This window comes from Trachinotus anak, unplaced genomic scaffold (genome assembly GCF_046630095.1).
Source record: "Trachinotus anak isolate AG129_WGS33_773 ecotype Australia unplaced genomic scaffold, CSIRO_AGI_Tana_v1 ptg000018l, whole genome shotgun sequence".
Lineage (NCBI taxonomy): Eukaryota > Metazoa > Chordata > Actinopteri > Carangiformes > Carangidae > Trachinotus > Trachinotus anak.
This window is the reverse complement of record NW_027273869.1, coordinates 12,010,655-12,037,829: the sequence shown is the minus strand read 5'-3', so window position 1 is coordinate 12,037,829 and position 27,175 is coordinate 12,010,655. Positions and strand designations below refer to the sequence as shown.

Sequence of the window (27,175 nt, the reverse complement as noted above, 5' to 3'; positions counted from 1 at the left end):
ATTTGAGGTCAAAGGATAATGAATTCCAATTAGACTGGATTAGACTTTGAAAACAAAGTCTGAAAAACAGGAAGAATTACATCATTAAGGTTTAAGATGAAGGTTAATTGAGTAGACTAATACACAGGAGCCTATACCAAAGCCAAGGAAAATACAATAAAACAGATCTTTATTAGCCTCCGGGGGATTTGTCTCGCTCACTGAGAGAACAAGCAATGCACAGAAACAGATACAGCACACACAGTGACCATTCTTTGCATTAGACTGCAGTTACTGACTGCACACATATAGACTCCAACTCAATTACAACCATGAGCACATCAATATGTAAACAATATAGTAATGCTTTATTAGTATATACAAATGCAGCGCAGACATACAGATCCTTCATTAACACAAACAGTACATGTTCTGGGAGCTTGGAGTCCAGAGATTAAACTATTAATAAACATTCTTGGTGAAATGCTGGCTAACAAAAAGCCTGAGGGGTATAATTTTTTTAACCATAGTTTTTATATGGTTTAACAGGCGTTTCACATCTTCTTAACATGAAGTTAATCACAGTTACAGTACTCTGGAGGAAATCTCATTAAGTGTAACAGGCCAGTCACAATAAGCTTTGGTTCCTCTATATGTTGCTGTTGGAAATAATCCATTTAGACGTAATGCGTGTGGGCAACTAATGATGGCTACACTGTTCCCCTGTCTGTGCCCTCAAGTATATTCAGCCTTGTATGTGTATATACTGTATTTAAAGCTTGTTTTTTTAAAATATTGGTTTCACCTGGTTTCTGAAAGAGTCATTCTTGACCGGGTCCTCTGCTGCCAGACTGATGCTGCTGAGCAGGATGAAGAAGAGGATGAGGTTGGTGAAGATGTTGTGGTTGACGATCTTATGGCAAAGAACCCTGAATCTGAGAAACAGTTAGAGAGAGAAAGTGAGATGATCATAATTGAGTCTCTTGATACAGAAATAACAGGAAATCTTGAATGATTGAAAATTTAGAGATGGGAACTAAAAGGAGGCAGAACTATGGTGTTTTCTTACTTGTTGGTGTGGCTGAAGATGAAGAAAGCACGGGCCTCAGGCATGGGAACAGCTTTCTCCTTCAGCTGAATGTCGGACAGTGGCCGTGGCCTCGGGCCCACTGGCATCTCTGGCTCATCATCATCATCATCTCCTGATGAAAAGGACAGAAAAGAGGAAGAGGAAGAAAAAAAGAGGAAGGAAAGCAATGAGAAAAACTTTGTATTGAGTATTTTGCTGTTGGCAATGCACAGGTTCAAACGTTCATTCATTGATGCATTTTACTCATTTACAAACTCACTCCTTCATACTCATGTTATACACATGTGGTCTGCGCCTGTGCTGCGTGTTACCTATGTAATCATTTGCAGGATATGGATTCTTCTCTTCACTCTCATCTCCACAGTAGTCATCCATGTTGATCTGCAGAGGGAGAGCATTACATTTATTCATCAGTTCATTCATTTCTCTGAAAACACACCTGCTTACAGTACCTGCCTGTCTTTCTTGATATATGTGTTAGCGTGTACCTTAGTAGCAGTGTTGGTCTCTCCATCTGAAGTGATGGACTTCAGCTCTATTTTCTCCTTCTTCTCCTCCTCCAGAGGCGGCTTCTCGTTGTCATGACGCTTCTCTGGACTGGCAAGCCTGGAGAAAAGATCCTAACCTTCAGTATTGTCCACTTTTCCTAACCCTAGCAGTCCTAACCCACATTAGTCCACTGTTTCCTTTTGAATCACATATAAATTAACAACCCAAGAACAAAATAAACACTGTTAAAAATGTCACATTTTCAATCATGGGATGTATTTCAATCAGAAACAGAGGATGTGCTGTTATTATCAAACCAAGAGGATAGTGGGCAGGCAAATTATTGTTTTCCATTTTTCCTCAGATCAATACAGGTTGCAACCAAGAAGGAGACATTTAATGATTTGTGCCACTGAAGGGAACACTATCTTCCTGTGCTGCACTAAAATCTCACATGGCCGTTGCCGACAAATTACCTTTGCAGGCAATGAGACGCTAAAATTACCCAATAAAAATGGTTTAGACAGAAAAGCAAAGGAGGCAAATGTCAGCCTGTCTTAAAAATCTAATAATACATTTATATTCTAATTGTTAAGCATTTTTAGTTCTTCGATTTCCAGGCTCCACTTTCAGCATTATCAAATACCTCGGGGCATTACTGACTATATGGATGCTGTAGGATAAAGCTTTCCCTTGATGCTGTTGAGATTGGCCAAACTCTCCCACTCCCTCTCTCTCCTGGTGTTGGCTAGACACAAAAATGTTTTCTTTCCTCTCTTTCCTTTCCTAAGCTAACCCCTACCCGCTTTTTTTCTCTGCTTTTTGCTTTACCTGGCCAGTTTTTTCCTCTCTTTCTCCTCTTCCTCCTCTTTCTGGGCGGATGTCAGGCTCTCAGCATCTGCCAGATTGTCAACAGCGATGGCCAAGAAGACATTCAGTAGGATATCTGTTCAGAGGTTTGAAGTTAAGGATGTTGCTGACCCATCAGATCAGTGTGGCTGACTACAAACCATCCTGGCAGGCTAAGTGAATAATTAGCAACTTTTTTTGCACCTGAAAGACCCTGAACTCCCAACTGCTTGAGTGGAGATACTCAGGGACCTAGAGCAAATAGTTCTGGCTTCATGAATGAACAAAGAAAACAAATCACAATTAGTCACACTGTTATCCATTTGACAGGATAAAGTTTAACAGAATCAGCAAACTCTCAACCTTAATTCCTGGCTTGTCACAGGTTTATTTTTCAGTCCTTCATCAATCATCACACCTCCACCTCCCTTCAGATCTACGTCGCCTAGGCTGCTGTGTATCTATGTCATGTAGACCTCTGTTGTGGTAGGATACAGTTTCCGCAGATGAAGAGGATGATGAAGTAGATGCAGACCAGCATGCCGGGAAAGGATGGTCCACCATATGCCATAATGCCATCATACATCACAGAGTTCCAGTCCTCTCCTGTTAGGATCTGTGGAGAAAGAAATAAATCGAGCAAAGATCTGCATAAAGAAAATCTTATAAGAATTAGTTTTTCACCCATGTACCAGTGATATATTACATTTAATTTCATTCTGAGATTCACAGTAGTTTAAATGACATCTCAACTTTGTTTTACAGAACAAATGAAGATCTTAAGATTATAATTTCGTGGACCCAAGCTGAGAATTGAACACGGACCAAGATGGAAGAGGAAACAGCAGCAGAACAAAGACAGACAACAGAAACATTTATGGCATCATTACCTGAAACACAGTGAGCAGAGACTGGGGAAAGTTGTCGAAGGTGCTGCGTCGGGTCTCATCGAAGTTGAATTTTCCCCCAAAGAGCTGCATGCCGAGCAGGGAGAAGATGATGATGAAGAGGAAGAGCAGGAGCAACAGGGAAGCAATGGAGCGAACAGAGTTTAGCAGGGAGGCCACCAGGTTGGACAGTGAGTTCCAGTATCTGGGAGAGAGACATTAAATTAAAACTGTAAACTCTATTTAAGAAATATATGTTGACAAAAATAAAAGTACATAATTGTAAAAGTGCATGAACAAACACTCTCTTACAAATACACCCTCTACTTGACTTTGTTTCCAGTAAAATCTTAAAATATACATTTAATGTGTGTGTGTGTGTGTGTGAGGACAAAGGCATATACCCTCCTTCTTCATAAAACAATAAATGTCAGTATTACAAACATCTTTATTAACCTGGTTATTTTGAAGATTCGTAGCAAGCGTACACAGCGTAACACAGAGATGCCGAGAGGAGACATGATCTTGGTTTCCACCAGAATGGTCTCCAGAATTCCTCCACACACTACGAAGCTGTCAAAGCGGTTAAAGAGCGAAACAAAGTATGCCTGTGGAGAACAAGGGGAGAAGATAAAGAAGGTCAAGATAGAAAGCAGAGGTCAGGAGTTTAAATTTGTCCTGACAATGGTAAAATTCACAAAAGAGTGGCCTTTTCTAACAATTTCTACAAATGACAATGACTTATTAGCCCCATACCTGTAGGCCCAGACTATACATCTTCAACAGCATCTCACCAGTGAAAAGTGCAAGCAGCACTTTATTAGCTATATCTGAGGAGAGGGAAGAAAAGAGAGGAAGAAAGGTGTGATAGTTAATATAAGTTGTTGTATGTAATAATTTATCTCAGATCAGACATATGTCATTTTTTGTGTGTATGTGTGTGAGGTGTGCTCACATACCTTGTACATCGGTTAACCACTGAGGCTGCTGGTGATGTTCCGAGGCGATGGTCAGAGTGTTGAGGAAAACCAGGAAGATGACCAGCCAATAGAAAACTTGCGATTTAACTGCCGCTCGACACTTCCTTCTGCACAGTCTGTTCCACCTTCGAGAGTAGCGACTGAGAAGGAGAGATTGAGAGAGAGGAGACAGAAAGGTGAGGAAATGTGGGGGAGAGAGAGGAGGAAGGGAAATGACGAAAGGTGGGAAAAGAGAGAAAGAGAGGTGGGAAGGTCAGAGACAGGGTGAGGGGATGGGAAGGATGGAGAGATGGGGAGAGATAGAATTCAAGGGCAGGGGATGAGGGAAAAAATAAAGATAGAGGAAGAGCAAGTGCCCATAAGAGAGGAAATAAGAAAAAACAAAGAATGATCAAAAGAAACAAGTGAAGAATAGAGTGAAAAACAAACAGCCAAGGAGAAAGAAAAAAAAGAGTCAATTAGTTTTGTCTTCAGGGTAGTGATGACATCACCCCTCGGTCTGTGGTTGTCTGTTGTTTGAGAGCAGAGCTGTGGAACAGAGTTAGTCATCCTCAAAGACGTTTCACACCAAGGAGAGGCCTATATGGAGAGCTTTGTTGCACAATGAGATATGCACAGAGAAAAAAAAACACTTATGCTTAGAAAATGATTGAAGGGACAAATTTAAAGTGAAATGTGTTATATTGTGATTCACACTTCAATAGAAATTCAGGCTTCAATAGAAGAAGTGGTTCATTTTAGCTCAACAAAAACACATGTTTTTATCCGTAGACAATTCAACATGTTCTGTGTTGTGCTTTGCACAAAGTCTACTGCACTTTTCCCCTCTACTGTTGAAAATAAAAGTGATTGTTTCTGATAATTACCTGCTTCACACCACGCAGTCACATCTATGTCAAACAGTGCACTCAATGGGTCATACCATTTTTTAAATACGCCCATGTACAAATGATTTGATAACTGTAAAATGTCATGATTGTCTGTTTCTCAGTAAACCAGACCAAAGCAACTGAACACAGCAATCTTAATCTTAATCTCTTCGTTCTAACCGTGGAGAAGCTGTGAAGCATGAATCTCTCTTTACAGTTTTATATGTTCATATTTTATATGTATGATCCACGACAATGAGCCATTACTGCTGTTAAATATTTTTCCATATGTAGAAATCCAGGTGCAACACATCTCAGCTACAAGTACAGTGTGAAAATGGCAACATGTGATTACAAGAATTTGCTCCAAATTACCTTAAAGGTTAATGAGGAGGCAATAATTTCTTAATTATAGACTGCTTTTAAGTGGAAACGAAAAGTGGACAACCATCCCTGAGCATTCTCATACCGCAGAGATAAACACTGGTAAATTAGGTAATTAATGTATTTATCATCTTCTTTTTAAATTAGCTAAACAAACCCAAACCACAACTGCCTTTGTCAGGTATCTCACTGTATTTATATGGGTGTCTATCCATTATTGATACTTGACCCTTCTGTCCACCACAACAGACACAGCTGCATGAAGATCTGTCATGTACGATAATTGCCAGGCATCTTTTTTAAACAAATCAACACAACTCAGGAGGAAGTCTCCTCCCGCTCTGCCAATACAACATTCATGTTTCACCAGTCTTCTGTTTGAGCGAGTGAGGGCTGTTTGGAGTCAGTTATGGCACACAGGGGCTTCTGCCATGATGCACACACTGAATGTTACATGAGACACGACTCACAACACAACACCAGCGAACATGCATTCTTACAGTAAAAGACTTGTCATTTTTAACATGTCTGTGATTGTAAGTTGGGATAACATCTTGACCGACCTCTCAGAGCAACCAGTGTTACAGGAAGTGTTTTTTTCTGTCCTTTTAGAGGACAATACACATCATTGTTTTAGGACTCTCTTGACGTTTTGAAAATAATTATTATTTGATTTTTTTTGCTGAGAGTTCCAATTATCTCTCATCTCTCTCACCTGTCAGTTACTAGCTATAGTTAGCAGTTGGTTAGCCTAGCTTAGTACAAAGACTGGAAACAGGGAGAAACAGCTCGCCTGGTCCTGTCTAAAAACAGAAAAAATCCTAACCTCGCCCAGCCAAAAAATAGCCTGGCACAAAACCCACCTTAGAACTCCAACATGTTTTTACACATAGCTGTTTCTACATTTCCAGTATTTCAGCTGACTGGTGGCTGCTTGTTGCTTCATATTCATACAGACACGTTAGTGGTATTGATCTTCTACTGAACGTTCAGTAAGAATGAGCACAATTCCCAAAACAAACAACTCCTATTGCTACGTCTGTTTGTCTGTGTCCTCCACACACACACACCTACACACAAATACACACACATATCCAGTGACCGCACAAATGCCACATCAGAGGAGACAATAGAGCAGGTGAGTTCAAAGACTATGGTAAACAACATCTACTAACCTGAACTTGGATTTGGAGATCCTATTTCTGGAACACAGAAAACAAAATGGATTATACACACACACATAACACACATATAGACAGGTACACAACATGGAAGGGGTGATTTGAGTGGGATAAAGGGGAATTACTTCCCTCATTATCACAAATGCCTTAGCAAATATATTCCCTGATCATCTTAGTTATGTGTGTCCAGTATTTCCTGCACTTTTCAGATATAATCAGCTGTACCATGAAGTAAACATTTGCTAGTCTAGAGTCTGAGATAAAAAGCTGTTGGTCGTCTCTCTGCAAAACTGCAAGATGATCAAAGAACACATTTGCTAAAAAAATCAGTTTGTCCATTTTTATGCACCCACTGGTGACAGATTTTGGGTATAACATAACCAAATGAACATCATTATATCAGCCACTTTTCTTTGGAACAAATCACCCCCTGCAAACGTGTATACAGTGGCATTCAGTCAAAAGAAATCATGCTATGAGTTTGGATTTTCTCCAATCAACCCTGGTGTGAAAAAACACAGTGTGTATTAATAGAAAAATGAAAATCTGTTGATTGTTCACCACTGTAACAGCAGAAAGTACATACATAAAGAACTGAGGACAAGAGATAATGGAAGACATTTTGTCTCTGAGAAGAGAAGAGAAGAGAAGAGAAGAGAAGAGAAGAGAAGAGAAGAGAAGAGAAGAGAAGAGAAGAGAAGAGAAGAGAAGAGAAGAGAAGAGAAGAGAAGAGAAGAGATCCCAATGGTGGAAATTTGCATCCACGATATACCAAATCATTTTAATCTGTTGTGTTCACATAAAATTATTTGACAATCATCTGAATTCATGACATATATTTGATTTAAAGTACCAAACCACCACTTGTTGACAAACTTATAGGCTGAAGCTGCTCTACCAGTCAAAGATTGTTTGACTATAACCAAAAATGATGCACAAAACAATGCAGATGTTTGGTTAATAGGTGAATGCAATGACCACATTAAATGACACATTGTTAGTGTCTTTATGGCTCCTTTTGTTGTATTTGATTTTCATTTTATTGCTTGTTTTTTAAGTTGTAAAAATTAAATAAATCAAAAGAGAATATAGCAGTATCAGATGAAAACAATAATACCCCCTTCAGGGAGTTGTTGTTAGAAACTGTGTTCTGATTTTGCCTGTAAAAGCAGATGAACTGACTGACCAGCTGACTGATTGGCTGACTGACCGACTGACTGAAGCGATGAAATGAGTCAGTGACTGACTGAACGAAAGAATAAAATGACTGACTGGCTGGATATGGAGGCTGACAGTACACACGTCTCCTCTCTCCATGTGTCCGTCTCGATTATGAGATCAGCGGGCGCCGAAGTAGCTCCTACCCCGAGGTCTGTCTCCATAGCGATGTGGAGAGGAACTGACAAACACTGAAAGTCTCAAGTCTTATCTCCATAATAGTGTGAGCAAATGCCCCCAGCTAAACTTGTTGCAATCTACAGAGGAGGGCTTGCATCTAGTCAAGGTTTAGTATTCATTAGGTTCTGGACAGTCCGATTACTATGAATCTCAAAATTTAAAAACTCAAAATTGCAAGTATAAATTCTGGGTCTCTTCTGTTGACATGAAAAGGGAGATTTAAGTTGTGGACCTATAGTGCAAATTTTTTAACTAAGCTTTATTCTGTACAGCAGATAATATCCTGTACAGCAGCAAGGTGTTTACTGGTATACAAGTAAATATTGTATAATTTCATAGCATTTAGGGATGAAACTTTTATAAACATTGTTAAATATTTTTAACAAAAATTAAACAGCAACTATTTTGATAATTGATATGACATATTTGACGCAAGTGCCAAATATTTGATGGTTCCAAAAATCCAGTGTCTGTTTCTACTACATTTTGGACAAGATGTAGAGTTATGTGTTGGGCTTTCTGGCACTTCTTGAAGACTGTGATGTTATGACATATTCCTTGTTTTGACTTGTTTTGTTCTGACAGGGGACAAACAAACAAACATAACAAAAGACAAAGTAACAGATGGACAGCGAGAGTACAGATAAACAACAGCGTGTCATCCCAGTGTGCCTAGCAGCTCTACTGTTCCTCTGAGTGTTTTTGATCCAGCGTGATTTCACCTCTGAAATGTCTATTCTACGCTGCACCTTGCTCTGCTCTATTCACTTCTATTCTGCTACGTTCAGAGTGAGGAACAGTTTTGTGTGTAGGTGTGTTTGCTTGTGTGTGTTGAAGTGGGCCCGCTGGGGTCACGGCTCCTGTGTGGCCTCGTGTCTAAGAAAGAAAGCAACGCACTTGTTTGAATAATGTAAAAAATGAAAGGAGAGGGGAGAGCAGCAGTGAGTGAGTCAGCTGTTCATGAGCTTCCCACAGGGGAGGAGGAAAGCACTTCACCAGAAAACACAAGAAGGAAAGAGAGAGCAGAAACAGAGGGAGAGAGGAAGTGGGATTACTATTCGATGAGATGTAGATGTCCTGCTTTTCTACATTTTGTTAGGTCCCAAATGACGACTGGGTTTTCCTTGTACCATGAGTCAACAAGCACTTTCGCCTCCTGATGGGCTCCTTTCCTCATTTCCTCCTCTGTTAATGTGCTCCTGTGATGCCTTCAGTAAAGAGCACTGTGATGGAACATTTCTGTTGCAGGCACTTCACAAGTAAAACTGATACCAGATATTTTTGTTGTTGAGAAAGAAATTTTAATGATTTAGTTGTAGCAAACTGCTAAAACATATAAGGTGTGGTGGCTGCTGCAGTGCAGAGGCCTTGATGATAAAAAATACATAGTCTTTGTCTGACCTACGTCTCATGCAGGTCACAGATTTTTTGGGAAAAAAAAGTATTTTCATTGGCTTTGAAAATGAAAATGACCTCTGAGAAGAGAGACTCTGGTTAGATGTCTCTTCAGATCCTGTTAAAAATTCAACAGTTTGTAGTATAAAGACAGTCCACTGTTACTGTCCTCTGCTCTCCTCTAACCAATGTTAGTGCATGAATTTCTCTAGACCTCAGTGGGCTTGATGAGACCGAGGTCTGGCTTAGTGAGATCAGTAAAGGATAGAGGCAGGCTGAGCCTCTTGTACCGTGGCTAATACAGGAAAGATGCAGGATAGAGTTCATCCTTGGGACTGATAGAAGGTGACTGAGGGAGCTAAGGAAAAAAGGGAGGAGGAGAGGTGTGTGTGTGTGTGAGAGCTACTTACGCTAGCCGGGTACAGCAGGTCTCCCCCTCCACATCTCCCCCGGGGGCGTTGTCTGTGTTGACTGATTCATTCTCACTGGCTGGCATGCTCACTGAGAGACAGAAAGGAGCAGAGGCAGAGAAAAAAAGAGATGACAGATGTAGAGAGGAGGAAAGAAAGAGAAAGAAAGAGAAAGATGAATTAACAGGACAGAGAAATGAGTTGTACATCCTTACTTACACCTTTCTTGTGCTCTAAACCTTCAACTTAAGACATTATGGACTCAAAATATCAGTCAACTTTACAAATTTACAACTGCACACACACTTGACTGCTAAGGTAAATACTGAGTAACTGCATTTGATGCTAAAAGCATCAGATTTACTTTATGAAGTAATAATTTATGAAATTATAAGGGTATTTTTCCCCAGTATACAAACAAATTGAAATACAGTGTTGACATGTAGGGATTCACAAGTCAGCACTGTCCAACCCAACTAATTAAGACCCACTGTTAAAATCATACCCTTGAGTCAATAAAACCATTCCCAAATTTTGCAAGGATTGCCTAAAGTAATTACACACTAAGTTGCCACACTAGCAATATTTACCAGTTATGGATCCTGGGACACAACCTCTGCAACAGCTATTAGGATGGATTTCAACTTCTAAGCTGAGGGATAGCTTAACGCTGGGTAAACTAAATGTTAACAAGTCTTAATCTTAACCTTTTTGTGATTTTATAGCTCATGGAGACCGAAAGAAAATACATGATGTAGATTTGGGTTGTTGAGGGGGATGTTTATAAAGTCACAAGGCGACTGCATATGTTTCACTTTGTCCTTATTTAAAGACAAGTGTAGTGACGTGTAAGGACAGAAGGATGAATACCGGGAAGATGGAGGCAGGACAGAGGCTGTAGAGGAAGGACAGGAGTAATATTAAGTGTCAGTTAAGGATGGAGAAGTGTTTAAGTGGAAAAAGAGGGAGAATGGACTGAAAAAAGTGGGAGTGGGGGGAGGAAGTGATGGATGCATAGAGGGAGGTATGGATAGAGAGTGAAAGAGAAAGGGGTGAATGTGGAGATGGTTGGTTGAGAGACTGATATGAAGTGATACATTGCATTTTATTGCTTCTGTCAGTCTTTGCCTGCCTGTGGGAATGAGCTGTGCACCCCTCACCGTCACCTCAAACACTTATTGTAACACCAGAGTCAGATACTGCATATGAATCTCAATGTCTTTGATGTTAAAATAAGATATCCACTGCTGGAAACAAAAAGCTACTCTTGAAAACCAGCTCCTAGTATTAAAACCAAGAAACATGAGGAGCATTTAAGATGAGAAGGCATTTGCCTTTAAACTTGAAACATCATCTTACTTACTGACAGACTTGTAAGAGCAAAATATATTACCCATAAAATGAAACTGAAAACACAGAGCTTGTCTGGAAATGTGGTCTACTTTTATCAGATCCAGTAGAGTTCTGTGTGGTAGAAAATGATTTTCAACCCTGGAATTGGCCCTAATACAGTCCTTAAGAGTTTCATGCAGATTGAATGATGAGAAATCTAGAAAAAAAAAGATAAATCGTGTTGCACATGCATAACTTGGAAACAAGTTATACAGCCTTAAATTAAGATAAGTTAATAATGCTGTGGCAAAAAAATAAGCAATCAAGCAAAGCAATGAAAACAAAGAAAGTAAAGTGTCTCCCAGCATGCACTTGGTCACCCCTAGTTAAAGAGGGCAGCAGTCATTGAAAGTGGCAGGTATTGGCAATTACAGTATTGCTTTCTGTTATCTTTTTGCAGTCCATCCCAGTTCACATGGCAGATTCAAAAAGAGATTTCCTGCACTGAATTTATGACTAATGACTTTCACTAAATTTAGCATCATTGTTGAAACTTACAAAAACGGAACTGGCGTGTAAGCACTTAGCTAACATAATACATCAAAGTAAGCTACAGTGAGTAAGCAGTGTATGAGGCCAGTGACACTTTGACACTTTGTGGGTGATGGATAAATTCAGTGTTGTAGAGATCAGGATGGTGTCTCTGAACATTGGGGCCTCTGCAGTGAACAACTGTGCGTTCCCTCACATCGATACGTGTCACCTGCTGCTATGCTACTTAGTTAAAAGCACTCGCGGCCCTCCAGTCTCTCCTGAGGCCAAAGCCTTTCAAATATAAAACCAGCCTTGTGCCTTCTCCTCAATGGAGCTCTGAACTAGTTTAATACCTATTGTTAGAGTAAACCCCAAAGACCAGAGACACAGAGAGAAGGAAGGAGATGAAGGAAAAGGAAGGAAAAGGAACACAGAGAATGGGAGGGAGAGAAATGGCAGCAGGGAGGAAGGGAATGAGAAAGAGGTAAGGGTCACACTTTTTAAACAGGGAGTGGAATTGGTTTATTCTTAACAATGTTGGCATGTGTCAAAACATTAAACAACACTGTCTCTGAAAATGTGCAACCTCCAAGATAATGTATAGAACTGAATGACGATACAATGACTCACTATAGTAGACTTTGAAAAGATAATGTGTGTGTGTTTGTGTGTGTGTGTGTGTGTGTGTGTATTTGTGTCCTGGTGTAGAGATTTTTTTTAGTTATAACACAGGGCTTAAGTCAGACATTAACTATCCATACCATCATCTCCAGAAGTCTTTTTCAGATAACTCAAGCAGATACCAAACCCCAAACTGACAAAAAAATGACCATAAATTCTTCTTGTCTCATTATTCACAACATTAGCCCAGCAGGCACCGGATGTCAGTGTTACGTCAGAGAGACACTGGACTCTAATGTCAGACATCAAATTTTAAAGGTCAAAACCCAACGTTGGCTTAGTGATGTTGTGATGTTTAACTGACGTTTAGCAGACATTGAGTCACTTTTTTAGAACGATGGTATTCTACACCAATATTGGTGTGAGACGTTTGGAAGACACTGAATTTTGGTTACTTAACAAAACAACTTACAAATATCAATGTCAGCTATTTTCAGTATTCTACTAATTGACGTTGGCATTAGACATTGTCCTAACATCTAACGACATCGGTGGCCAGCTCCGTGCCTGCTGGGAGGTTTTCATGTCTTGTCATGATTTAATATAGTAACTTAATATTTTGAATTTAGTCTTTTTTTGTTCACAAGGCAATTGTCACAGTAAATTTAGAGTAAAAATGACCATCCAAAAACTTATAAGCATCTAAACTATCAGCACCTAATGCTTTTTTGAAGTCAGTGAAAAGAAGCACAAACACCTTACGTTTCTATACTACAAGTGTGGCAAGTGCCTGGTGAAAAGGCAATAAGACTAAAGCTCCAGATTTAAAGCTATTTTTCAATTAGCTTTTATTATCATAGCTAGCATGGCTAGCAACCATTCAGGGGGCTTTTAGGGAAAGGAAGCTGAAACAACAAGGAGAGGACGATGACATCACAAATGTTACAAGAGTTTTTTGTTGTCATACACAGTGAGTGAGCTCCACTACAGTTTTTTTCAGTGATGACGCTGTCCTCTTATTGTTTTTTCAGACAAGTCAGGCAGATGCGAACGTTTCCTTTCCTATCAACCTATAAAGGAGAAAAGTGGCTTCATCTCAAAACAGTAATGTTGTTTCCTCTCCTCATTTCCTGTACTGAAAGTTCAAGCCTTTAAAAAAAAAATCTATGAAAGTTGAAAGCCATGAAACATGGTAAAGGATTCAAATACAATGAAGACATGCAATTTGAACAGCAGTGGGGAGAGTAATTGGTGTCATTTTATGTCTCCAGTGCGAGAGAATATTAATACTGTATATGCTGAGATTATATGATTGGTCAATAGTAAGTCTACAAAAGGGGTGAGGAAGACAACAAAAATAAACCGTTTTTACAGTATTGAGAGGCAGCCACAGTCCACTTCAGCTCTGAAGCTCTGGAAGGGGCAGAAAAAGATGCTTACTCCAGTGCAGGGGGGAGGAGTAGTGTAAAGAAGAGGAGAGGAGAGGAGAGGAGAGGAGAGGAGAGGAGAGGAGAGGAGAGGAGAGGAGAGGAGAGGAGAGGTATAGGGGTAGAAAGGAGGAAAGAGGCTGCAGTCTGCTTGCATGTCTAGAATCACGTTCCCAGTAAATTTTTAACTAGTGTTGGACCATGCAGACAGACGCACACGCCTTACGAAGGAAAGCCGCATTTTTCTTCACAGCTCCACGTAGAGACTGAAAACGATGGCTCTTACCTGGGGATAGAGAGCATGGCTCAGCAAGACAAACACACACACACACACATGGATACAAACGAATAGGCACTCACAGTCAGCACAAATGCCGAAATATGCACAAACTGTAAATTTGAACACAAAAAATCTCATGTACTCATACTTGCTCTGATGCCATACACAACCTGTTACAAAGAAACATGATTGCTTCTGCAAAAATGATATTCCCTCTGTACAGTCACAGCTCATTTCATTACTCCAGCTGTAACTGCAGTTTGAGATGTATTACAGCCATTACTGGCAAGGACTTGCTGCCTTTTTCTCTCTTGTACCATTTAGTCTTTTAATCTCTATTTCATTCCCAGACTTCGACCATCACGTCTGAGCTTGAAACGTCTCATTCTCCAAAGTAGAATTACCACCATGCAGTTGTATGCCTCAGCCACTCAGGCTAGTTTCAGGTTACATCCCTGTTTAATCAGAATCATATAAAATATTAACCATTTGTGTGAAATTGCTATGTGAATTCTTGACTTGTACCATTTTGTGCGGTCACAGTGACCTTGACCTTTGACCACCAAAATGTAATCAGTTCATCATTGAGTCCAACTGAATGTTTGTGCCAAATTTGAAGAAAATCCCTCTTAATGCCTCCGGCCCTGGCTGTTGCTAGGGTGGAGGCATAAAAAGAAATTACAGGACAGAAAGAGACAGAAAGAGTGAGAAATAGAAAGAGGGAAAGATAGAACAGTTGACATTGGGAGGATTCATATTCTAGAGATTTAAGGAAGACAACATTTACCTAACTATTAACCTTCCTCTTGTCAAACACGATTGATTTCACCCCATTCTCTTACACTCTTTACATCATTGTGAGCATGTACATTCATCAGCATCCTCCTCCACAGAGGGGATCATTCTATTGTTGAATTCTGCTCATTTTTGCAGTGATTCATAAGTGATATGTGCACAGCCACAGTCATACTGCAGAAGAGAACTACTAGTATTCTTTCATGAATCCCTATTTACAGTCGCAGAATAAAAAAAAAAACACTACATACACAGATATGAAGCATGATGTCTAGCAAAAATAATATACACAGAAATATAGGCAAAGACGGGCTGACTGGAACCACAGCGACACATAAACATGCACCCACACAGTAGATAATTATATAAATATCCATCTAAATTAACCAGTTACTGCACAAGGACCATTTAAGCTTCAACTAAACTGCAGACGACTATGATAAATAAATGATGACCATATATAGTTTTACTTTTCACAACTATCGCATAACCTGATACCAAACACAGGAGGCAGCCCCTCCAACTCCACACTCATTTTATACATGTTTTATAAAAATATACTTTCTGTAGCAGATATTTGACGACCTAGATGAAAACCAAAGGCAATAAAGATGTGCTTCTTCACAAATTTTAATCCTCTAGGCGAATGCACATTTATCACGTCAAAAGGTGGAAAAGCAAAGTTTCAACTGCAGACAAAAAAACAACTGAACATTTTCTCCCATCCAAGAGAATGGTCAGAAGTATGGCAAAATTTCTTAGCAGCCAAATGCAAGCAACACTTCAACTGTACACTGACAGAGACTTGGCACCATGCAACAGACAATGGAGTTGTCTTCACTGAAATACAGAATGCTTTAATACTGACTGAAGACTTTTGTCTTATCCTTGATCCCTGACATCGTTCTCCCCAGCCACATCCTTCAGACCCTCCTGGGAGGTCCTGAGGTGTTCCCGGGATAGATGGGATATTAAACCATCTAATGTCTGAACCAAACTAATCATACCAGACAAATTAATATAAGAACATGCCTGAATACAACTGAATACACACGGAAACACATGTCACAACACACACAAAGACGCACACATACCGTCCTGAGAGTCAGTAGAGTGACTGAACCAGGCAAGCTTACTGGTCTTCTTACCCAGGTGGGCTGGAGACACTCCTACCACAGATAGCAGTGGCAGGACGCCAAAACAAGACGACAGCATGCAAGAACAAGATGGCAGAGGGTGAGAGCATGCAAGACACACATACACGCGCATACAGTGTGCCCCTGGGATGACAGGAAACACATACACATGTTCAGAGGTAAAACATCATATGATATATATACATAAATAAATAATGAACCTCCTCACCATTCACATCACATCGTATATCATCACATTTGAGTGCGTGCGTGCCTGCATGTGTATATGTCCTAGTCATGAGTGCACCCTCATGAATGATAACTACCATATTTAGAAGCTACGAGCACACACACACATACACACAGTTACTAAAAACTGAAAATCCATACCACTACTCTCTGTCACCAAAAACACACACGCACACTAAAACCATTTGTCTTCAGATGAACTTACTATTCACATCATACATCAATATTATGCCCCTGTAGCTTTTCACATAAAGACGGTATGATAGACAGACATGTAGAAACATGTGTGTGTGGTCACTGGTGAGACCTGCTCATGATGTGAAATCCCATCTGCTCTCTGTCCCAGATACCCTCTCTATCTCTGTGTCACACACACACACTCACACACTCACACACTCACAGTCACACTCTATTTCTATCTCTCCGTCTCTGTATCTCAACATCTATTTTCCCTCCCAACTCTCTTCTATATTCTCTATTCTCCAAGTCTCCTCTCCCTTCTTAGGGCATGTCTATATGTGTGTATGTGTGTGTGTATGTGTGTGTGTGCACGAGTCTATGCAAAATGTCCTGGGCGGTGGGGACAAACTGCCCTCATTCATCTTCCCAGAGGAGGATCCATCCATCGAGGAGAGAGGGAGGGAGAGTGATAGAAAGAGCAAGTGACTTGATATTCCACCTTCACAAACAAAGGGATGATTCATCTGTCTGACGGAGAACTTTGGGTCATGTATATCAATCATTTTGTCAGATCATCTGAATCTAATGGCTGTTAAGTTACACTCTTTGGTAAAAGCAATAGACTGAACCTTGCGTCTGACCGATACCCCTCTCACTCAGGTGTAAGAACCATATGTATGTGCTTCTATCAAACCAAACAGGATCAAGCACTTAAGCATTCTGTCTTGCGTTTCTCTACAACTAGCTTGGGCTTGTCTTGGACTGTGTACATAATGTCAGTGATACAGGATGTGTAAAGGGGAGAGAAGCATCTCAGATGTGATATTTTCCAAATTGGCCCAAATGGGGGGGCCACATACTGTATTTGTTTGTTTGCTTGTTAATGTGCCAGTAACTCAGACACTGCTGGTGTGTTTTCGCCACACTGATTAGCCCAAGGGAGCACAATGGTAACAGGTGAAAACAAGTAGATTTGCTGTGGATTAGCCACAGGGGTGTTTTGCTTTATCCTCATGTAAATTGGGTCATTGCTCATTTGACCAAGTTAATTTCTTGAGATTCACTGAAAGATTAGGGCATAATTTCCCTTCTTTCTGTCTCATCAGTGTTTCACAGAATGAGCCATGGTGCTTTGTAGGAGATGAGTGTTGTGTGTGCAGAATATATGCAGAATGAGTGCTCTGCCTCTGCATATTTAGTCTTCATTATTCATTCATTCATCACTGAGCTGAGCTCCAAGCTTTTACAAAATAGTTCACAGTACATACTGTACATACTGAACGGTACATGCACAAAAAAACTACAGGCACACTTTCTGCCAAATCCTCTCCCTCTCTTTCTCTCTGTCCCTTTCCCAAGTTCTATTCATTCTCTCTGAGATCCAGCCTCCAGGTTAAAAGAGGCCAGTGCTCTACTCTGCTTCCCTGGGAAATGTAGCCGACTCCTGGGGAGACATGTGTCATGTGTGGCTGCCTCTCTCCGCAGGTATTGTGGAGACAGACAGGGTGTTAATTTATTTGTGTAAATTTCTGTCAGAATGCAAGTACACACATTCCTAAGGGTATATATCTACAATATGTGTGTGCATATGAGCTTGCATAAGTGTGTGCATTTGTTGTGTGTATGCAAGTGTGTGCCCAGAGGCTATTAGCTGCAGTCTGACACATTCCACTAATATCCAAACAGGTTTTAAACCTCAGGAGGATTCTCAGCCAAAGCAAGCAGACAATATTAACATCCTCTCAGTCTGTCAGTCAGTCACTCTGTCAATAAATCAGTCCTTCATTCACTGACTACAAGCCACCGCCATGTGACGAAGACTGCGGTGAGCTCACTACTTACAGACACAAACATATGTACACACATCCACAGTTATCCTCGCCACACACCAACATCTACAGATATAAACACAATCATTCCAACCAGCCTTTCTTACTGAAGTCTTGTACCCTAAATACAGAAAATCCTGACCACACAACAATTCATAAATCACATGTACATGAACTTAGTCTTCCTCCGGGCAAACTGCGGTAAGCAAATAGATTGTCACTCCCTCTCGGCCTCTCTTACTGTTAAAAACACACACACGTACAGACACAAACTGTAGACTCACGGTTTCGGGGTTTGTCATCGTCCATGCCCTCCTCTTCATTCTCTGGGTCAATGTCTTCAGCCTGAGTGATCCAGTCTAAATAGCCCTGTAATCACACACGTATGTATGAAGACACAGACAAAGATGGACAAGACAGCATCTTACTATGATTTTTAAACATCTTTTAATGTATTTACTCTGTCTCACTGATATCCTCTTACGTATGTTGTAACCTTAGAAAGGGCTCAATAAATACAGTTTGCTTTCTATGCTTACTGCCTTATATTGATGGTATTTTTGACTTTTCTTTGACCACCATATTCTGTTGGCCTTCCTCCAAACTAACGGTAAAGGACGTTCAATATTCAACAAAGTGGTGGTAACCACGATTAGATGTTGTCTTGTTGTGTTATCTCACTCTGCACACCTTGTGGCCTCACTTTAATTTGTAAATTTTACAGTGACACGGTATTCTGAGGTATATTAGTGCCCGATTTAGTCACTCTGCACTGAATTTAATCTCCTTTTTGAAAGCCTGAGAGTAACATACGGTAAATCTTAGTAGCAGGTGAAGACGGTTACATCTTCTATTAGAGTGGGATTCAATGAAACAGACACACAAACACACACACACACAGCAGCCTACCTTGAGGTCCTCCTCTAGTTGCTGTTTTTCTCTGAGTTTCTGGAAGTCACCGCGAGCCTTGGCCTTCTCCCTCTCCTTAGAAAACTCTCTGAAAGGAGGGGAGCAGGATGGAGGGATTGGGTTGGGGGGCAGCAAAGAGTTGTAGAGAAAGAAGGAGGGAAAGAGAGACAGACAGGAAAAAGAGGGAGGAGAAAAAGGATCTGAAAATCTAGATTGAAGGTTTCACAAAATATATCATGTGACAAAACTGTGATAATATAGAGAATTTCACTTGAGAGCAGGAAGGATGGAAAACCTGCTAAAGAGAGAAAAAATGTGAAGTGAAGCAAGAGAAACTCTGCTAAAAGGATGTTAGTGTGCAAATAGGGATGAAAACAGATGCAGGCTGACAACCTGCAGCTTGGTTCACATCTCGAACAATCCAGTTCATCTAGATATATTTTAAGCAGCCAATAGATCAATACAGTTCATTTCAGCTCTCTTTCTGTGTTGATTCAAATGGTAAGTTCTGCATGAAAACACAAAAAGCTTTCATATAAACACACAATGCAAAAGACGCAGAAGTTTTTGGAGTTTATCAAATCCCAATACAATGGTTATACTGTACTTTGGTCTACTGATCTATTTGTCTGCACTTTGCTTCCCAGCTGGTTTCTAATCATAAAGTCTGGTGCGCATGTGGGAATGTGAAATGTGTCACCCTCACTGACTGACTTACAGTGGATAACTAAAGAAACTTCATTCACTTTGAGTAGAAAGGGACAGTTCTGGAAAACTGAGCAAACTACCCCACAAAGAGCAAACACTGCACTAGCTGCGTTAGAAGTGATAGCTGTCGGTCAACTTTCAACTCAGCTGGGATGTTTCTAGTCTGAAATTATCACTTGTGACTAAACAATACTGACAAAGGGACAAAACTAATTACCGTGTTCTGATTGGTCGGTCTGTAGCTGTGTTCTGTACCAAATTCTTGTGCCAAATTTGAATAAATTTCCTCACAGCTTTACTGAGATTTTGTGTTCACCAGAATGGGACGATATAAAACTTTATCCCTTAGATGTTTTTTTTATTGTTCACATTGTACACACTGGCTGCTACAAACACCTACATGTCTAAAATGCTTTGAAGTGTAATATCTGTTGTGTTGCTCTCCCAAGGCAACAGGGCCCTAGGTGCACCTAGGCCTGCTGGGAAATGGAGTTCCTGTAGTGTGTTCTGGGTATAGCCTATGTTTCCTCCCACCTGCAATGTGGTTGGTACAACCCCAGAGGGAGGCACGAAGAGGGCACCCCTCACCAGCTGCACAACCTCAGCTTGCTCCTGTCAAATTGGAGGAGAAGTGGCTCTGCCCCTGGGTCAGCCTGCATCACTGAGCTCCTCACTTTCTGTCTGCCATCTCATTCTTTGGGCCACTACCCAGGAGCTCTAGCATACGTCAGAATAAGGATATCCAGGTAAACTGAGAGCTTTATTTTGTACCTTAGCTCTCTCTTCATGCAATACTTGCAGTTCTTTATGTAGAAAATTTTAGATTGAAGGATATGAACGTAGAATTAACGTAAACTATCAACAATTTCTAATACTCCTGTATCTACTTGAAGCGACATGGTTTCTTTTAGCTTAATCTAAGGAGTACGATACCGGCTTTTTCAAGATTCTTGGGATTCTGAGGTGGATATGGACAAAGAGGATACAGAGAAAAATGATTTAAGACACCTAAAATCAATGTTAGGAGAATGTGAAATATTGAAATATTATGATGAAACCTGGTGATATTAGTTCCAGGTGTCAGGATAGAAGAAAGAATTAAGGAGCATTTGATTAAATGCTCCACTTGGGGAAGGTCAAAGTCAGGTTGGTGCCAAAGATACAATGTGAACAAAAAAACACTAATAATTTGGATGAGAGATGACAGGAGCTGGGAGGCTTGGGAACATTTGCAGCTGAATGGTCACTGGACACTGTAGCCTGGTTAGCTGCTACATTCAAGTAGAACTTTTAGCAGCTATGGAAGTCTGAAAAAAGTTTGTAACTCAAACTAACGTTTAATCAAAATATTCTCAATCCAATATCATGCAATCACTACATAGACTTTAATTAAATATAAGGGATGCTGTGGATAATGTTATGTTCACTGTTCACTAAAGATCAGCAACAGGCTCCATAATGAAACTGTGCTGTTTTTATTGATTTTTACTGTCTATTGGCTGGAACAGAATTAGTGTGTGTGTGTGTGTGTGTGTGTGTGTGTGTGTGTATCAATATATTAGGATAAACTGCTATTGTCTTGCTTGTCAGAACATTAGCAGGGCACCCAATCATATTGATCTGTGTTCCTGTGCGTCAGTGTTTACTGTATGTGTGTGTGTGTTGCCTCTGTGAGCACAAAACTCTGAGGGATCACTCTCATTTTTCAGTCTCATTTTTCTGTCATAAATTGTCTTTAAATTAATTTTTCCCCACTTTCTGTTCCTCTCTCTCCCCCACCACCAAGTCTCTTTCAGGCCAGCCTCTCTCTCTTCTTTGTATTTACATATAACATCAAATCCAGACAAGCGCAGTCACACTCAGTGCTTCTGTCTCTATGTCTGTTGCTCTCCTTCTTTCTGTTTAGCCATTAGTTATTATGCCAATCTGAGACCAACACACACACACACACCATGAAGGAAGCAGTTGGTAAAAGGTCAGGCTGTGTAGTGTGTTGACAGCATCATTAGTCAGAAGTCAGACAAACAGTCAGACAGCCAAACCACCCCCCCCCCAGCCGTTTGGACCAGACAGACCTCTATTATTTTTCTCACAATGCTGCTGTCACATCACCGTGGGTATCAAGAGTCAGATTCAGGTCAGTCAGTCAGGGGTGAGACACTTCACTTCCCTAAACCTGTTTGCTACATCATAGAGAGGCAATATAGGATGAAGCCATCAGAACGAGAAGAGAATACACATGCTTGCTGTGATTTTTCTCACAACTCATATTCCAAATTATACTTAATTGCAAAGGTAACAATTATCTTTTTAATGGAGGCTGGTGGGTGGCCAATAAACTGGAGAGGTTCAATAATCATAAACATAAAGACAAGGTTGTGATGAAAAAATGAGCTACAATTCAGTTTGATAATTTTTAACCAAAGGTTCCATGAACTTCCAAAAGCTGAAACCTAATTACAAGCTGCAAAGTATTTGCCAATAACCTTACAGTGCTCAACAAACACAGCTTTTATTTGGCGTCTGAACTGATACAGCTCGCCTATGTTTCTCTTTCTTTTTAATTATTTTTTTTGGCTTTTTATGCCTTTATTATAGACAAGTGGAGACTGACAGGAAAGGGGGTAGAGAGAGGGAATGACATGCAGGAGAGAGTTGGACCAGCCGGGAGTCAAACCAGCGACTGCCTGCCAAGAGCGTCTTACACTCAACATGGCACGCACCCTAACCACTCGACTACCGGGCCACCCATGTTTCTCTTTATCTTAAATGGAGATGACAGAGTTGAGCATTTCATGATAGTAATGGTGCTTTTCTATGGAAACAGCACTAGCGCTGTATTTATGGAGGCAATATCCAAAAGGTCTCAGTAGCAGAGAATAACTGCTGAACTGTCCTGAAGCCAGATATGAGGTATGATTTCACTACAGTCAGCCACAAATAATAACGAGTGGAACTGTATGAGCAGTCAGTTGGCAGAGCTCTAAAACCCTTATTTACCTGTGGTATTGTAGGAAACTTTTCATAACATTTTTCTTTACGAGCATCAGCAAATGGTATACATTTAAATGTCATCAGTCAGGTCTTATTGTTCCTTATGCCACATGTGCTGGTACATACTGTGATTTTCCCCAAACTGTGCTAGTTTACAACACATTTCTGTCCATACTTGCACTTTTGCACCATCTATGACCAGAAACAGGAAGTAGAAAGAAAGAAAAGAATTCCTCTGAGCAAAGACAAAAGAATCAAAGCTCTCCAAGAACAATAGTAAAAAGGTGAGAAAAAGAAGTTAGTTTCAATTGACCTTTGCCCCTGCCCTTACCCGCTCAACACCCCCAGAACCAAGTTTAGCACAAAGAAGGATCCGATGATGATTAAGGTGACAAAATAGACCCAGGGCCACCTGTAATCTACTGCATCATTCACCTAGGAGAGGGAGGAATGGAGGAGAAGGGCCAAGGAGAGGAAACAGAGAGGATGGAAGTGAAGTTAGGATGGAGGGAGGAGAAAGAAGTCAAGTTTGATTGAGAAAGGCAGGGATGAAAGTGTGGAAGGAGCAAATAGGGAATGTTAGGAGGGAAGGGAGGGAAGAAGGGAGCAAGCGAAGGAATTAGATCCTTAGTGAAAGTTCCCAGCAGATGGAACCGTTTGCTTCTGTAGGAACCCTGCTGGGATTATGGTGCGTTTATAGCATTTGTCACTTAGTGTGCCACATGGCAATGTATTTGGTCAGCTGTATTTAACATGGATTTGAAAAATGAGAAAGAGGTGTATAGGTTGATTTAGGAGCCATATTTTAAATTGGCCATGCAGAATAGTGATCATGACAGAAGGCTATGAATGGCCCTATGATAAACAAAGCAAATGAGCGGATATATTTCTGTGAAAAGGGGGGGTTAGGAATTGGAAGTCAAGGCAGTCAATTCAGGCTTTATCACTGTGGAGAGACAGCATTTTAGTTACTTTGACACACTGTGCAGCAAGACTCCCGTGGATCAGTTATCATAACTGTCCTCATGACAAATTATTCTTTCCCAATGTCTTTAGTCTTTCAAAATAAATTTAAGGATAAAAAGACATATGGTTTATTCTACATTTTAATTAGTGATGCACTGATTGCAATTTTATTAGCCAATTCTGATTTAATTTTTTTTTTTAAGTCTGACCTGCCAATTCCAATTTTGGCCATTTCCAATAAAAAATAATTATTTTCTATCTGTTTTTATTATTAAAGTCATTCTGTTCTTATTGTTGTTATGATTACTATACTGTTTTTAACTAATGACCAAATTATTTGTATCTTGAAACAAATGTTTTCACGGACTCTTAAAAAAATGCTGTTCCCTATTCAGTGCAGCCTTCTATCCCATAATTTCCGTCTTTAATGCCATGTTTCCTCCAGACTCTACTCTGTCCTCAGAAGAACCTTTTTTGCCCGTTGTGTTTTCCCTGTTGTGCAAGTTTTTTTTAGCATTCCACCTCCATGGCTGACCTGAGGGGTAAATTATTTATACCCCAGTGTGTCCCTACAGGCCGGGTGGTACTTGTACTAAAACAGCGTGACTTGGCAGAGTGGGGTAAAACAGCACCCAGCTCGCCTGCTAAAGCAGCATTTATTGAAGCAAAATACACATACACACACACACACACACACACACACACACAAACTACACTCTAAGCTAATGGCTGCACATGCCAGTATTCAAATATACATTCAAAATAAAAATACACAAACAGTGTAAGCAGATGCATGTTAACTTGCATGAGACAAACATGTATGTAAACCAACACACGTAATCACACAACACTGATCTTTAAATGCTTTTGGCAGGTTATTGCAGAAGGTCTATTGAAACTGAGCCTGGACTGAACAATAGTGAACCTGACTAAAAGAAAGTTAGAAACATACAAAAAACATTACATTACATGAGCATGTTATTAAACCTGAGCTGGTCAAAAGAGCCCAGCAGGTCTGGAAGGTCTGTATGGGTATATCTGTGTATGTGTATATGTGTGTGTGTGTGTGAGTATGTGTGTGTGTGTGTGTGTGTGTGTGTTCACCTGTCCATCACAGGAAGATTGTGACGGGACGTGGCCCCTTGTGGTCAGCTGACATGAGCATAGCAGATAGACACCAGGTCCGTTACTGCTTTCTGTGTGCATCTGTGTGTGTGCATGAATGCATGTGTGTGTTTCTCTCAGGCTTGTGACAAAGGATTGATTGAGTGGAACAGGAAGGAGGGAGAGCGGGAGATTTTGTTCAGTCCAGTGATCGTCAGTTCATCTTTCCTCAACTGTAGAGGACTGTGGCCATCTGACTCTGCTTTTACTTCTGGACTGCTGAAGTGAGGCTGCTGTTATCACCCTGCTCTTATTTGCATTTAATTTCTTTTGTGTACCACTTGACTGAATCAGGACAATCTGTCCTGACACTGTTAAGCATTCAGCAACTCTGTACATCAGTATGCAGATTTTTTTTTATTATTGATTTCACTCTTTCCTGGTTCACAGGACTCTCAAAAATAAACTATAAGCTGCATTTTAAATGTTTGGTTAAGGGAGTCTTGTTACACAGTCATTTACCTTTGTCTCTAGCTAAAATAATACGAACAGCCACATCACAAACAACACACAACACATATGTACACACATGACAACAGCATAACCTCTTACCCGCTCAACACCCCCAGAACGAGATTGAGAACGAAAAAGGAGCCGAAGATGACGAGAGAGACAAAATAGACCCATGGCAGCTCATAGCCCATAGCATCCTGCATCTGAGAGAGAGAAGACACAGAGGAGAGAAGGAGGAGGAGAAAAGATGGGGTTAACAGAGAGAGAGTTGGTAGAGTGGAGGAGAGAGGAAAGGTAAGGGAGGTGGAAGGAGGAGAGGAGGGAGAGCAATGGAGAAGGAAGAAGAAATGTGAGAGAAAAAGGTTTGAGAGGATTGGCATAGAGAGAATGATGGAGTGAATGAGAGGGGGCAGTAGAGGACAGGACAGAAAGTGTGTTAGTGAGAGAAAGAAAGAAGGAGAGGGGAACAATGAGAGACAGGAAACAAGAAAAGAGCAGTGCCTGATGAAAAGAGCAGTAGGAAGACCTGGCGAAGCAAGAGTGGCAGTACTGTGTGATAAAGTGTGTGTATAGAGCCTTATGTCTACCTGTTAGAGAGCAGGTCCTTGACGATCCACAACTGAGAAACTAAACACTTAACTGCTTTTGTAACTCAATGACAACTCGTAGCTTCCATACAATAACTGTGTGTTTACATAGTTACGCAATCCCTCAAGAAATCTTTTCTTGGAAAGGTGGATGGGCCTTAAGGGGAAACATGTTTAGATGCTGTGACTCTACAGTCGCTCATAAAACCAATAAACCAATTATATTCGGTTATAGAGGATTTACGGCATGTGATGCTAAAAATTCCGAGTGAAATCAATAAAAAACATTTTCAGGATATTCTGTTACTGGGGAATATGCCACACATTCATCTGGAGATTGTGTTAAGCATTCCTTAAACAGAGACAGATCGTTATTTCTAGTTCTGTAAATGAAAGAGCTGCCACTTTAACACTGAGACTACTGGACAGAGAGAGACAAAGAGGGAGAGGTTGTTGGAGGACAGACAGAGGGTTCATTTGCTACAACAGCACCAGATGTTAGATATCATTAATCTATATTCCCAAAATGTGTGGCAATGAAAACTATAGAAATGCATGGCCCGAACTTAATGAACCAAGCTAACAAAAGGGCCTGGCTTTGTCAGAATGTTTTTCCATAATCATTTGTACTTATAACTCCTGATAAATAGGGCCCATTCATTATATAGAGAGCTGGCTACAAGAGCACTCTCATAATAACCAAATTGTGCAAACTGATTTTGTGTTCACTGATGTGATGCTGTGTGTGTGTGTGTGTGTGTGTGTGTGTGTGTGTACACAAGAGGTTGCAGCAGACAGGGTAGCAGGAGAAGGGGTGTGGAGCTAGTAGGCTCTCTGCTCCATGTGTATACTTGAATACATAAACAACTCACACACACACACACACACACATACACACACACACACACACACACACCTGCTTGTATGTTTGTGCAGTAAGCTGAGTGAGCTCACACTTACACACAATTAAGTTACATTTTTTCACCTGATAAAAGGTTCATTCAAAACCATCAATCTTTCATTCTCCACCATTATATCTGTTTCAGTGCTTTTTTATTCATTAAGACAGTGACTAATCTAACAATTCATTCATTACTTTA

The 27,175-nt window shown here is 40.4% G+C and overlaps 1 protein-coding gene across 19 annotated transcripts in view; it reads right to left on the bottom strand.

Annotated features, from left to right (window-relative positions):
• Positions 1–27,175, bottom strand: part of cacna1c (calcium channel, voltage-dependent, L type, alpha 1C subunit) — a 197,078-nt gene that overhangs the window by 42,614 nt on the left and 127,289 nt on the right. For 11 of the 19 annotated variants that reach the window (XR_011694214.1, XR_011694213.1, XR_011694217.1 and 8 more), the window contains exons 8-23: positions 23,237–23,340; positions 19,204–19,291; positions 18,579–18,663; positions 15,995–16,069; positions 9,912–10,002; positions 6,703–6,729; positions 4,254–4,414; positions 4,051–4,124; positions 3,751–3,902; positions 3,298–3,499; positions 2,903–3,023; positions 2,390–2,504; positions 1,558–1,675; positions 1,381–1,450; positions 1,049–1,181; positions 785–914 (exon numbers count right to left, since the gene is read on the bottom strand). Coding sequence is in view for 14 of the 19 variants with exons in the window: in XM_071502786.1 (XP_071358887.1) it covers positions 785–914; positions 1,049–1,181; positions 1,381–1,450; positions 1,558–1,675; positions 2,390–2,504; positions 2,903–3,023; positions 3,298–3,499; positions 3,751–3,902; positions 4,051–4,124; positions 4,254–4,414; positions 6,703–6,729; positions 9,912–10,002; positions 15,995–16,069; positions 18,579–18,663; positions 19,204–19,291; positions 23,237–23,340 (1,746 nt within the window). In the remaining 5 variants the exon portion in view is untranslated. Of the gene's footprint in view, positions 1–784; positions 915–1,048; positions 1,182–1,380; positions 1,451–1,557; positions 1,676–2,389; positions 2,505–2,902; positions 3,024–3,297; positions 3,500–3,750; positions 3,903–4,050; positions 4,125–4,253; positions 4,415–6,702; positions 6,730–9,911; positions 10,003–15,994; positions 16,070–18,578; positions 18,664–19,203; positions 19,292–23,236; positions 23,341–25,587; positions 25,692–27,175 lie in introns of all 19 variants that reach the window. The other 8 variants (XM_071502787.1, XM_071502794.1, XM_071502796.1 and 5 more) reach the window with 6 other exon arrangements.